This window comes from Dipteris shenzhenensis, chromosome 33, assembly GCF_047967505.1.
Source record: "Dipteris shenzhenensis isolate YYH24624 ecotype China chromosome 33, Dip_SZ_1.0, whole genome shotgun sequence".
NCBI classification, from domain to species: Eukaryota; Viridiplantae; Streptophyta; class Polypodiopsida; order Gleicheniales; family Dipteridaceae; genus Dipteris; species Dipteris shenzhenensis.
Window position 1 is genome coordinate 12,231,015 of NC_141628.1, and position 13,844 is coordinate 12,244,858.

Here is a 13,844-nt window from a genome sequence, read left to right on the forward strand (position 1 = left end):
CATTAGCAACCTCTTGATCTATAAATCCACCAACTTCTAGAATATATACATAGAGCTGGATGAATTCAATAGTGCAGTTTCCATCTCATTGCAATCACTCAAGGTTGAAAAGCAAAGACTCTCATTCACAACAAGGACTAGCTGGTATGACATCTCAACAAACGTCATCAATGCGTGACGACATATGCTGTCAAACATACATATCCGACTTCTAGAATGTTTCGATTCATCACCACATTCTATAGCAAGTGCATATTGCAAAAATCCACATTACTGCTTAGAAACGTGCACCTACAGACAATACATAATAATTGAGTTTACTGAATTTAAATTACAAGAGTACATGAGCTTCATTGATGATGCATTTGACAAAACCATGAGTCCAAATGGCAAGCATTGAGAGACTAAGAGAACGAACAGATAAGATCAAGTAGAGGTAAAGACATAAAGTTTGTGTGCTACACTTTTAGGGAGAAAGACCAGCTCTCAAGTCAAGCGAAGCAGATGGAGACCATACATAACAAATGTGCAGAAGTATGTGCCACATCTATTTAGATCAGGGTCGATAAATGTCATAAAATAGAAGATTCAAAGGCTTTTGCGATCATTGAATCTACCATTTTCATTGTCAGGAGAGCCACCTTGCCAAAACCCTAATGTGGCCAACATTAATCTTAGTACTGGTTGACTTGGCAAAGTTCCCTCTTATCTCAAGAGGAGATACAAGCTTTGTAAGTGGCATGGTGCTTTCCAGTCTAAAATAATCTTTATAAGCCATTTTCGGCAAGCTGTGCTTGTATCATCTTATTGGCATGCATCTGTGGAGGAATGATCAAACAAACTAGAGTCAACAAGACCAGATGACAATATTAGAGCAGACGTATTTTGTATGCAACATGCTACAAACTTAGTCCTTTTGAATTAAACTAACAACATAAGCCATACTTTGCATAGCTCTACACTTCTTAAGATGAAAAAGAAAGATATGCCACCACAAAAGAGACTGCCCATCCTTTGGGTAAACAACTGACTCTGAATTGTTTCCAACATCAAGTCACACCGTCACAAAACAAACTTCCGGACACACAACACAGTCACCCTAAGACTCTCAAATACGAACTCATCACCAAGCCACTGTGTTTCCACCATTATTTCATTCATTGAGATTAAGGCCCCACTGACAGAAGGAAGAGCAATCAGTGTATTATGGTTTTCTATAGCTATTTGCCCAAATTCAAGCCCATCTCTTCCAAGTAGGGCTGTAGCTGTAAAAAACCTGGCAGACTTGGTGCTACAACTGAACTTCATTTGCAGATGCAACCCAGACAAGATTTTATTCAATCTACAGAAATGCTGAAACTTCAAAGGTCCTCTTTTAGCTGAGCACCAACCAGCATCCACAAACCTTCAAGGACCTTTATGAACTTCCTCCGGAAATCAGACTCAAATTATAGCCAGTTCATTGAAGCTGGTTTTTGGACTTACCATTACTGAATGCATCATTCTGCAGTTTCTGAGCACCAAAGCCATCATGGCTCAGTTTTTAAGGTAGATCTGGAGAGAAAGTTGCCCCAAAATAAAAAGTTCAGGTCATTGTCTATCCAAAACCACAAAATACAGGTTGAAGAACCAACTGCTGATCAAAGCTTACCAGCAGTATCCCAGAATTTGCCTTCCCAATATTTGATGCATTTTGTAGCCAGCACCAGACAGTCAACCAAAAAGACCACCTGCACCAAGTTCAGCCTGTCGTAGCTCTCTTTTACGCTGTTCGGCTAATGGGTCAGGACTTTTCATATACCTTCGCATTCGCCTGGAATGAAGTTTACGGTTTACCAAGCACCATATTAATGAGCACACAGACAGTAAATCCAATGTTTGCTTCCAAAAACATAACCACAAACTACAAGATGGAAAAACTTCATTAACTTTATTTTGTATGCCATGCATCAATATAACGATACAACCAGTGTAACTATCAGCTCACCTGTCATGCTCACTCTGAGCAGGGAAAGTGGGCATCAACTCCTTCATTTTAGGGAGTGGGACCTCTTTGAACCATGGATGGTTGAGAGCCTCTTCAGCAGTTATACGCTGCCAGCACAAGCCAAAACAGCATTAAGAAGCATGCAGTTGCATTGAGACCTAAATCATACACCTAGATGTATCTAGGAGCATGCCTAAGTCGTTCTCTAAAAGCAAAACAAGCAGCGCAATTTTAATGCACAGCCGCAAACTGCATCACATTGGGACTTATACTATGACATCTCCACGGACATCATCAGCACACGCTTGCAACCACATATGCATGCAACCACACAAAACCACCCCCTGCACTGCACGTGAACAGGGTGAAAGCTGTAAACATTAGCGAGGGACTTACTACTATGACATCTCCATTGACATCATCAGCACCCATCAGTGCACACTTGCACCCACATGCACGCAACCACACCAAACCACCCCCTGCACCGCACGCACACACATATGCACACACTGCATACAAGACCGTCTGTTTGTTCAAAAGTCTTCATAGGGAGTTTCTGACAAATTCTAGAGGTGAAAGACTTTTGGCATCACAACAAATTGAAACATCTTATCGTTCATGCTGGCTGACTAGTATAGACTGTCATACCTTTTTGGGGTCGTACAGTAGAAGCCTGTTCAATAAATTAAATCCCTTCTCTGATAAAGCTGGCCTTCCAGCAAATGCTGTTGGTGGAAACTTCTCCCTCAATTTATTAAAACTGCAGTATCAATTCAACAATCAGAAAAAAACAATGTAATAGAGATCCATATGCTCTATGAAGAAACACAATTGCAAAGAACTGCCCAGACCCATACTTACGGTTGTCTGACGAAATTGCACTTTACACCAGGCAGTTTAGCGAAGTCAGGCCAGATGGTTTCATTTGGAGTGCCCAGAGTTTTGAAAATCTATACAAGGATAAACACTTTATCAATTAGTTCATACAAACCAAGTCAACAAGTTCACTGTCAGGCCTCATCTAGAATCATAACAGTCTTTGACTACCTAATACTAATTCCAATTGCAACATAGGGAGCAAATATGAGGCAAGAAACAGTCTTAGCTAAGCTAAGAAAAGAATAATGATATCTAAAGAGGTATACAAACATTAAGAAAACGACCACAAACCCAACAGGACATGCCTCGAATGTAGGGTATTCATGTAAGCAAAGAAAACTAACACAAGAAAAGGAAGCAACTGAATGGAAGGTTTGTAGTGAATAAACAAAGCTTAGGATATCATCATAATCATGCACACGCTCCTAATGCTGGAAAAGCCCCAAAACAACCACATAGGGTGCTGCACCACAACAATATTAAGTAAAGATAGTTTACCTTGTCTAATTGCTCCACCTCACTCTTGCCATTGAACAGAGACTCTTTTGCAAGGAACTCAGCCATGATGCAGCCCAAAGACCACATATCTATAGCTGTTGAATACTGCTTTGCCCCAAGCAGTAATTCCGGAGCCCTGCAAAAATTATACAAATATCAACAATGAGAGTGCCATAAAGCTTCCTTTGAGATTCCTATTAATAATAATAAATATACAACTCTTTTAAGCCAGTCAAAGTAGCTGAGGGTATGCACAAAAGCTACAAAAAAGCACAGCACATTACCTATACCAAAGTGTGACAACCAGCTGGGTATAAGTTTTAAGAGGGCTTCCATACTGTCTTGCTAGACCAAAATCGCAAATCTTGAGTTCACCACGATTATTCAACAGCAAATTTGAAGTCTTGAGATCCCTGCAATTTTCATAACAAGATCAACAACCACTTTGAGAGAACAAAACACGAATGGGATTTTAACTAGAAAATAAAATAACACTTTCCCATAATTGCCACTACGTCACATGATTTGCCTACAAGTGTGAGACAGCCACCCTGGATCAAGACGGACTACAGCAAAGCCATGCGTATGAAAACCACCCTACACAGGCTCAAGTGGCAAGGCACTGCATAGAGTTGAAACAGACTAAATATGTTTTAAAAAAGGGAAAGGAATGTCCTGTAACAGCTTGGAATGTAGAGATGTAAGACACACATGGAACTCAGCAATAACAGAAGAAAAAGTAGCAAGGAACGGGGAATACAAAACAGTAATTAGAGAGAGAAAATAAAAGGAGATTCCTGCAAAGTATACAACAGGAGAGGTATGCAAAAAAATCCCAAGGAGGGGCAAAATGGGACGACATTATAGCATTTATCAAGAGCCTCTACGAGAGAGGTTGGGGAGATGACAAGGAAACAAAGTCACTTTCTATCAAAGCACGAGGTATCATGTCGATTGAGGACAAAGAAAATGGATTAGCCAATGGCAAAGCACCAAACCCCCAAGGCGTTATCGCAGAGGTGTTGAAATAGTGGGGACAGAAAACAAGAAAGATGCACACAATAGTAATGAACAAGGCAATACATGTGAGTAGTCAAAAGGAGCTCCCGGACTGTGCAGGGTCCATTTCGAATGCAAAAGTCCCTGGTAACTGAAAAATTCATAGGCAAACTATGGCAGGAAGATAGCCTTCTACAAAAGAAAATCAATCCAATGCAGCCCTACGGAGGACAAGATTGTCTCAAGGAGGACATCTCTCTATTTAAAAGGAGCCACACACTCCTCACTTATCAAGAGGATAGGAGCTTTACATCAAGGAGGTATTGGCACATCACCATAAAGTCTTGGTCCGAGCATCACACACTTGCAAGCATGCTGAGGGATACAAACACATGAACTATTGGTATTGACATCTATTAATAGAGCTGCAGCATGTAATTTTTTATCATAGACTCACTTCTTATTTGCAAAAGTTCCTCTTCACTTGGCACTGCCTCAGCTTAAAAGGGTTGACCTTCATTATTATTCCCATCCATTTCTTCCCTCAAATATTGTTATGAATAACTAAATTGTAGAAAATTCAGCAAGAGGTTTCCTTAAACTAGAAAATGAAAAATTTCCAGCTTAAGATACTCCCCTTTCACGTAGCTGTAGAATATGTTGTTGCAGTCCCAAAATGTAGCTGGAGCCCCAAAACTTTAGCCTGTGTGTGAGAATGGTGTGGCTAATTTTGAACACTTCTCCAATTGCAACCTTCTACTGCTCTGTTTCTCGATTTGGTGTCGTTACAAAAATCCCCAATCACGCACCTCCAAACAATTTTTTTAAAAACTGAGTTTCTTGCTACTTGAACGGGGTTCTTTACCCGTTCCATTATCTGGAGGCTGCCTACTAGCGAAGGTGGTGTAATGGAGAATGATTTGTGAGGAATTAAAGTCTACACACAAAACCCAACCCTGGTCCTGAACGACTTGGAATGCGGAAGAACAAAAAACCAAACTTCCCCTTCCCTCAGATTTCCGATTTTCACCTGCCTTCATAATTTCGATTTTAACCAGATAAAATTGAAAATGAAAACAGGATTCCGATTTCAGCCAAACGAAATTTTCTTGAAGGAAGCAATCACAGAAACTGAAATCACATGGGGAAGAACAGAAATGGACAACAAAAATCGCACAGGGAAGAACAGAAACAGACAAAATTTGATGCTCTATCTTGTCTGATGGGTGCAGCTTTACGCCAAGTCACTGCACAAGCAAAACACTGTTCCTCTTTTGTAGCATTTGTTGACTCTGATTTTGACTCTTCTTTGGGTTACCAAGTTCCTTTTTCTGCGGGTCTACCCTTTTCTTTCTACAATTTTTAGAAATGTGATCATGTTTGACACAATAGAAACATTTTAGTCACTAGTGTCTTCTCCCCGATATACCTGACTTGTCCCCCTTTGCGTCACCGCTGCTTTTGGGATTACTCTCCCTTGCTGCTTTTCCCTTGTTAGAGTATTAAAGAGTGCCACTGTGGGCTCTGAAGACTGATACTCTGTTAGAATTACAGTCAATGTTGTAGCAACCCTATGCAACGAAGGATCACTCAATCTCTCTCCAATCTTTCACAAGATGGGTGTATAAGCATTGAGCCCGCGAGCGGGGATGAAGAGCAAAAATACGTCCACAAGTGGGGGAAAACTTGCTCAACATGAGCTACAATCATCCAGCAAAGGGCTACAGCAAAGATGAAAGCTGAATGGAGAGCCAATGGACTGCTCAACTTCGTGCATTGCCTTGTAAAAGGGCTTTCGTGTGACAAAATGTAAAGAGGACTTTATATAGGCTAGGGAGAGCCATAAACTGGCCGACCTGATCAAGCATAGGGACAACCTAGGGGTCCTACAGACCTCACAGAAGGGCAGGTCTGGTGTCACAGGCATCCTCAGCCCGTGGCATGCTGGACTGCCATGTCAGTAGGTGACCACATCAACAGCTGCCATGTCAGCAGACCCTGCAATGCAGCCACATCAACAAGTGCAAGGCCACGCACAGGGCCATATCAGCAGACTGCCACATTAGTGCCATGTGGCAATCGGAGGATAGCAGCAGACCCAACCCCCAGGTCAGGCCAGTCGGGGCAGGCAGAGGTCTGTTCGGTGAAGTACCAGCCCCTGGTCGGTTCCAGCAGGCTCCGGTTCATCTACAGGCTCCTATTCAGTCCAGGTTCCAGCAGGGACCTGCATTAGGACAGCCCATTAGTCTCAACTCTTACAGTGACAGATTAGTCCCTCCATAAAAATATTTCTACACTCTTTTGAAGTGAGGGCTCATTCCCTCCATACAGTAGTTAGTACTTTCAGTTATTTACAGTTGTATTCAGTAATTGGGGATTATTTCAGTTATTCTTTCCTTTTGGAGGCCCATTATATTCCTCTCTCAGTTCTCAACAGGTACAGGGCCACGTCGGCACAGTGCCACATCAGCACCACGTGGCAGTCGGAGGGTAGCAACAGACCTGAGCCCCCAGGTCAGGCCAGTCAGGGAGGGGAGGGGTCTGGTCGGTGAAGTACCAGCCCACTTCTAGGGCCCAAGGGGACCTATAAAAGGAAGCCTCCTTGGCCTCACTTCTCATCCTCTATTCAGGGCTTCTGCAAGGCAATGTACCCTCAGCCAGCAGTGCAGGATCGGCAGCAGTAGTTCAGGCCAGGTTCAGGGCAGCAGCAGATCATCCTTGGCACCTATAGATTCATCCACAGGCTCCAGTTCAGTCCGGGTTCCGGAAGCAGCAGGGGTCTGCATCAGAGCAGCCCCTTAGTCCTTCAGTTCTCAGTTCCTACAGTAAGGATTTAGTCCCTCCATACAGTATTTTCACATTCTTTTGCAGTGAGTGTCCATTCCCTTGACAATACTTAGACCCTTTCAGTAACTTACAGTTGTATTCAGCCCTTTGGGCAAGACATTATTTCAGTTATTCTTTCCTCTTCAGAGGCCTATAATTTTCCTCCCTCAGACTCTCATACTCACTCCACAGTTCATTGTGTTGACTGCATTATTCTCTCAGTTCAGGTAGTAGTGAGCAGGACAGAGAGTGAGTTGCCTGACCAAACAAGGGCCTGCCAACTTAGATCTGGCCCCCTACCATCCCCAAACTCAAGCCTATAATAAGCACATGAAACATACGCAATGCTTCCACACAAGACAAATGTATTAGCTCTTGTTGGGGTGGTATAGGAGAGGGGTAAAAAAGGAATGGCGGGAGGACGCAAAAAGGGGGAGGGGTGCATTCGTGATCTGACAGAGGAGGAGGTTAGAACAAAAAACGCGGCCTTTTTCTTCCACTCTCTGCTTTTTCTCTTGCCCCATTCCTTCTCCCTCTCTGTTGTGCCTCCCCACCATGTGGGCTTCTGTGCTCTTTCTCCTTCACCCCTCTGCCCGATCTCTCCTCTCTGTGCTTTTTCTTCCTCACTCCTCTGCCCTCTGTCTCCCTCCCAATTCTTCCCATCACCCTGTTCTTGGCCATGGCTTCTCCTTGACCCTCTGCCTGGCTGGCTGCCATGGCGATGCCCCTCTCCCCCCCCCCGCGGGCCCAACCTCTTCCCCTCCCCTTCACCTCAAAAAAAAAAAAGGGGGGGGGCTGTGCAGTCATCACTCTGCAGCTTTCCTCCTCGCATTTAGGAGCAGAGGCACCACTGTGTTTTTCCATGCAAAAGGGGGGCTATGCAGGCATCACCCCTCAGCTTCCTTCCCCGCATTTTAGGAGCAGCAGCAGGCAATGTGCTGTCTGTCCCTTTATGGAGGAGCAGCAGCAGCCCCATGCAGGCTTGGCCACCCTCCTCTGCTTGTCAACAGGGGTCTGGACCTCACCCTGGTGTTCTCATGGGCCACCCATTTTCATAATGCGCCTAACAGGAAGCCACTACCATCCCCCTTGCTTTCCTTGTATCATTCCCCTTCTGTGCATGCACAGAGAGAGAGAGAGAGAGAGAGAGAGAGAGAGAGAGAGAGCCACGATTGTCCCTTCGAATGAAGGTTGGAGAGAGAGAGAGAGAGAGAGAGAGAGAGAGAGAGAGAGAGAGAGACTATAAACGCCTCACATAAAGGTGGGCAACGGAATTTTGGTGACATTAGCTGGTCAGTCCAGTCTAGACTGGGCTGGCTATTCCAGCCCTCTTGAGGCCTATTTAATGCACGGACAGGCCTATATAAGGCATGAAGTTTCAATCCCTCTTCATCATCAAATCATCATGGGGTGTTTCTAATGCACATGCACATGGACATGCTTGGCAGCAGTCCCATTGCACTAACGAAAATTCATAAAATTAAAGAAGTGGAGTTAATCGGGACTCTTTCAAATATGTAAGGTTAACCATTATGTAGTGACATGTTTTTTTTTCTTCTTTTCTTCTTTTGTTCCTTTCTTTTTCTTTCTTTTTTGTTGTTGGAGGGCCCCCATTTGAGAGGACAAAGGGTGCAGTAGACCTTGGTGGTTTTGGGTAGTAGTTTTGGGTACGAGAAAGTGGGTAGTTTTGGGTATGAGAAATGGGGAGAGGAGACAGGTGCTATTACCCATGCTGTTTGTAACACCTGTGTCCATCAAAAGACAGCACTTTTTGGGCCAGCACATATATAAAGGAACAAATAAAATAACAAGGATCTATCTCGATTTGTGTAAAACAAGGAAAACGTGGACATGGGGGGCACAAGGAGGGGGGTTGGCGAAGTAGAGAAGGAGAGAAGGGGAAGTGTCTAGATTCATTACTATGCTGAAAGCTTCGGTAGATTTGATTTCCTGCGTGTCAAAAATCATATACATTTGAATGTCTCGTGTAAAAAACATTTGATCAAATGTATGAAAGATCAATTGATCAATGAAAGATCCATCATTTTAGGGTGGAGGGTGAAGGCAAGGGGCAGGAGAGGAGGAAAAGGGAAAAGCGGGGAGGGGTAGAAGGGAACCTGTGTAACACCCAGTTGTCATGTAGGTACTTGACTCCCTCCAAAAGCTGAAGCATTAGACATTTGACCTCACTCTGGCTAAAGGGCTGCTTCATGGTCTCCATAAGCCCTTTTATATCATGCTCCATGTACTCCATCACCATAAATATACTGTCAAGATTGCTACCGACCACTACCTCTTTTACGTCCACAACAGAAGGATGATGAATTGAAAGGAGTACATTTATCTCCCTTAGAGATGTCATCGGGAAGCCCTCTCTCTCTTTCTCCATCTTTACTTTCTTTAGAGCTACTATGTCTCCGGTTTTCTTATCCCGAGCTCTGTAAACCACCCCATACGAGCCTTCATCTATCCTGTTTAACCTCTCAAACTCATCCACGCTTCTACAACCTTGCAGCATATTTATTAATCGCTGTGGTGGGATAGCAGGTGGGGCAGCCAGTTCCTCCTCGGAATCCAATCCAGGATGTTCTTCTTCACCCTCACGATGCGCATCTTCATCATGGTCTATGAGCTCTCTCTCATTCAATCCCCCCTCATATTGCTCGTCTATCTTGACGTCCTGGTCTTTCCCCGAAGTACTTCCAGCAGCTGACCCAAATAAAGCTTCAGATTTATCTTTGAAGTACTCTCCAGGCTCAGGTGACCTACTATGGTCACTACCCTGTGTGCCTCTCTCCTTGGCTGAAAATAAGTGACCTTCATCACTTTCTGAACTCAATGTGGGCAGCGCCTTTGCTTTTCCACTGCCAACATAGGGTGATTTCCCATCTATGGGGGATGCATTCTCTTCTGCCCAACGAGAAGCTGCAATACTGATGCTGGGGGCATTCTCAGTGTCATCATCTCCAGGACTATTAGAAAGTTGTCCTGGTTCTAGTTCATCCTGAGAAAGGGGAGACTTACTGGAGGAGTCCTGCATCCGTGCATCTTGTTGATATCTCTCCGTATCACCAGAAGGTGAAAACTGGAGATGCTCGCGAGAAGAAGGGGAGGGGGTGATAGACCGACTAACTGCAGAAGTCCTCAAACCAAGAGGGGAGGGTGATAGGGATATGTTCCCTGAAGATGCCTGTGCTCCAGAAAGAGAGAGGGGTCGTGAGACTGAGGGGCAGGCCAAGGCACTAGGGGCAGAGGGTATGGGTCCAGAGGAAATTGGAGTGAAAGGGGAAGGGTGAGGCGTGAGGAGCTTAGGAGTGGAAAGGAGGGGCGAAGGTGGTGGAGGAGGGAGAGGCAAAGGGGGAGGAGGTGGTGGGGAGGATGGCAAAGCGGAAGGGGGGAGAGGCAAAGGGGGTGAAGCTACTGCTGGGTGTAGTTTTGCAGGACTTACTCTGAGAGAAGAACCCACAGAGCCAGAACCTTTCTGAGGAAAATTCTCATCAAGATCCCATACAATAGGGGAGTATTTCCTCCTCTTTGTAGCTGGGTTTGCAGTCTCTCCTTTGCCCCATTCTCCTTCTCCTCCCTCACGACTTGATCGCCTCGCTGATTTAGACCATCGCTGCCCTGCTACCGCCCCTTCTCCTGCTTCCTCCGATCTGCTTCCGCTCGACAGCTCCCCTGGCTCCCTCTCTGTAACCTTTCTTCCTCCCGGAGAGCTGCTATCGTCCTGGAACCCTAGCGTCCTTCCGCTGTTGAGGGAATCCTCGCTCGAGAGAGGAGAACCGGACCAAGAGACCTGCACGGAAGCTCCCTTCGCTGCTGCGCTCGACGAGGGTCTCGCCAACGGACTCACACGCCGATTCGTGTCTCCTTGATCGTGCCTGGTGCGTCCCGATTTTGCGGTGGTGTCTGTAGCGAACGTATCCCTGTCCTTGATCCTCTCCTGCTCTCGATCTCTCTCACCAGATCTCCCTCCTTCCCGATCCCGAACCCTGTCTCTTTCTGTATCCCTGCTGTTATAATAGGAATCCCGACGCTCGTAATCTCTAGAACGGCAGCTGTAATCAAGATCTTGACGGTCCGCAAAATAAGAAGAAGAGGTTGAGCTTACTCTGGAGCGAGGAGGGTGCCGACCTGAGGCCATGAGCTGAAGGAGATGCAATCTGATGAAGCTCCTGCCGCTTCTCAGAAAACCGGAGCGAATCGGTGAACGCCTTCGAATCAATCGAACAAGCTTTTTTGTGATCGTATTGCATACGAATTCAAACTTAGTGTTTTAGAAATTTCTTTTGGATTTTTGGCATGCCAGTAGTAATTAGGATTAGCCACCAATTCGTATCACAAGTAATTAGGATTAGCCACCAACTAATTAGGGACCCCCAATTGATTTTTGAGGCCCAATTAATTAATTCGCGCGCCGTAGATGGAACAATTAATTCGTGCAATTCGCCATACGATAACGCCATAGATGGAAAGATTTGTACGTGCGCAGTTCTCCATACGTTAACACAAGTAATCGACACACGATACAGAAGCTTGTTGGAGAAGCTTCTACTCTCCAGAAGCTTCTGCTTTCCAGCTTGCTATAAAAGGTGAGGGGAGGAGGGTAGAGGAGGAGGAGGGCCTGTGAAAGGCTCTCTAGGACCTGGAATAGGAGAAGTAGGAGAGAGGGGGGAGAGAGGGGGAAGGAGGGAGAGAGAGAGGCGAGGGCTGATTGGAGAGAGAGAGACAGAGTGCAGGATAGAACGAAAGGAGGGCAAATTCAAGATGCGCATGAACAGGTTTATTGGGGATTAATCAACCCGAATGAATAGGTTAATTCAAGTCGACGATGGCAAGGGAGCGAGACCCACGATGAGAGTTATTCAATGTTTTAGTTAGTCTCTTGGGGTGCAAGGCACAATTAACCTATTGGAATATGGAAATATTAATATTAATATGGAATATTAGTCTATCGCGAAGCTTTTGCCTACTTCCTCCTTCACCGCCTTCTCCTCTATAAATCTCCTTTTCTCTTTCTTTCCGTTCTTCTTCTTCTTCTTCTTCTCTCTCTCTCTCTCTCTCTCTCTCTCTCCGTCTCTCCGTTTAGCCACCCTTCTCTCTGCTCAGCCCCTTCCTCTTTCTCTCCCATCATTTCTCACAAATGTACCATTAGGTTAAATGTCCCTCTCTGCGTCCCTCTCTTAGAGCTGTGCGGTGTAAGCAGGGGAGAAATTGAGGGGTAAGACGAGTAGGGGAAAAGGAAGAATGTGGAGATGAAGAGAAGGGATGTGTGAGGAAGGCACCACCATAGTTGAGCTGCAAAGAAGGTGCAATGGAGAAGGGCATCAAACAAGCTACACAGCAGCCATAGCCATGGCTTTGCTCTTCTTCTTCAAGGATTGTTAAAATGTCATTAATTTCAAAAACTGCCTCCACTATAGGCACTGCTTGGCTTGGATCCATGCTTAGTTTACTTAATGATTTAGCTAGATGAGCTGCCATGTGATGTTGATCAAGTGGCAAAGAATTTACACAAAGAATCCCCCCCCCCTTCCTCTCTCTCTCTCTCTCTCTCTCTCTCTCTCTCTTTGTGATAGACACCCATATGCATGAATAGTTATATTGAGCACCTCTCACACTTATTGCATACTCTGTGTGTGTGTGTGTGTGTGTGTGTGCACATATAACATTTCACTCTCCACCACACACCCACACATGCCCTCTCTCCCCTGAGTGTCTTCCTCACATGCATACACACACGGACACTCAAACATAGGAGATCCCTCCCCCCCTTCTCATGTACACCTGCATACACATATGACATGCACACATCTTTGTTATAGACTCTCTCTCTCTCTCTCATACATAAACACATTCTCTCTTGTGACTATTCCCCCCACACACACAAACACGCATGCAAGCATGCACACGTACACACACAACACTCAAACTTAAGTCCTGGAGACATACACATACAAACACTCAGATTTAGGCCCGCTCTCCCATTTGGCTACCACATGTCAACTCTTTCCTAATAATCCATGCTAACAATGGAAAATCAATCTTCTCACCTCAATATGTCCATGCATATGGATTAGTGTTTACTGCTCTATATCGAGGGTGAAACTATATAGTTTTAGTGCCTATTAGAAGAACTCAACCATACCATTCCAAAGTGGATGAAGATGTCCATGAAGAAATGCAAAGACTATGAGATCATTTCATATGGACTTTAAAATTTATGGGAAGACTTCCCCAAAACATGCCACTTCAATCACTCAATACACAATCACAACCCAAATACCACCAAGGCATTATACATTTAATCACCTTTCATAATTATGGAATTATTTGCCTTTAAGAGAGTCATACCTATTGCCAACAATTGTCCTCGATCCTTGCCACAAAATCTCAAAGTGGTGGGACACGTTGCGAAAGTAGGGATTGCACCCACCTAGTCTATCACCAATATTATCCTCACCACATTAAGCTTGTTAGATGCATTACAATGACAAAAGCCATAGCGATGTTCTAGGAGGATCCACCTCCTTGTTTTATCACATGACATGGTTGTCTAAGTCTATGACAAAGGGTATTTAAAGATATGGCAAGAAGTTCTACATCTACTCCCGACTTGACATCCCCCTTCACAACATTGATTGTCATGACATTG

General features: G+C 44.7%; 1 protein-coding gene across 3 annotated transcripts; it reads right to left on the reverse strand.

Moving 5' to 3' along the window:
• Positions 1-353: 353 nt before the first annotated feature.
• Positions 354-11,450, reverse strand: LOC147879700 (uncharacterized). 3 transcript variants are annotated; one of them, XM_087371478.1, is made up of 9 exons: positions 9,307-11,421; positions 3,649-3,777; positions 3,365-3,500; positions 2,849-2,937; positions 2,636-2,747; positions 1,988-2,094; positions 1,652-1,813; positions 1,486-1,554; positions 354-818 (listed from the first exon to the last, which is right to left on the reverse strand). In XM_087371478.1, exons 1-7 carry the CDS (start codon positions 11,331-11,333, stop codon positions 1,714-1,716), a joined length of 2,700 nt encoding a protein of 899 aa, XP_087227604.1. In that variant the 5' UTR covers positions 11,334-11,421; the 3' UTR covers positions 354-818; positions 1,486-1,554; positions 1,652-1,713. The 3 variants fall into 3 exon arrangements, with proteins under 3 accessions (XP_087227604.1, XP_087227605.1, XP_087227603.1); XM_087371479.1 differs by lacking the exon at positions 354-818 and having other exon boundaries at positions 1,114-1,554; positions 9,307-11,202; positions 11,324-11,450; XM_087371477.1 differs by lacking the exon at positions 354-818 and having other exon boundaries at positions 1,114-1,554.
• Between the last annotated feature and the right edge of the window lie 2,394 nt (positions 11,451-13,844).

Coding starts and splice junctions, on each gene's coding strand:
- LOC147879700 (XM_087371478.1), bottom strand. CDS start 11,333: ATGGCCTCAGGTCGGCACCCTCCTCGCTCCAGAGTAAGCTCAACCTCT. Junction 2,095..2,635: donor TACTGTACGACCCCAAAAAG/GTATGACAGTCT, acceptor TTGTGCTGGCAG/CGTATAACTGCTGAAGAGGC. Junction 1,814..1,987: donor GCTCAGAGTGAGCATGACAG/GTGAGCTGATAG, acceptor ACTTCATTCCAG/GCGAATGCGAAGGTATATGA.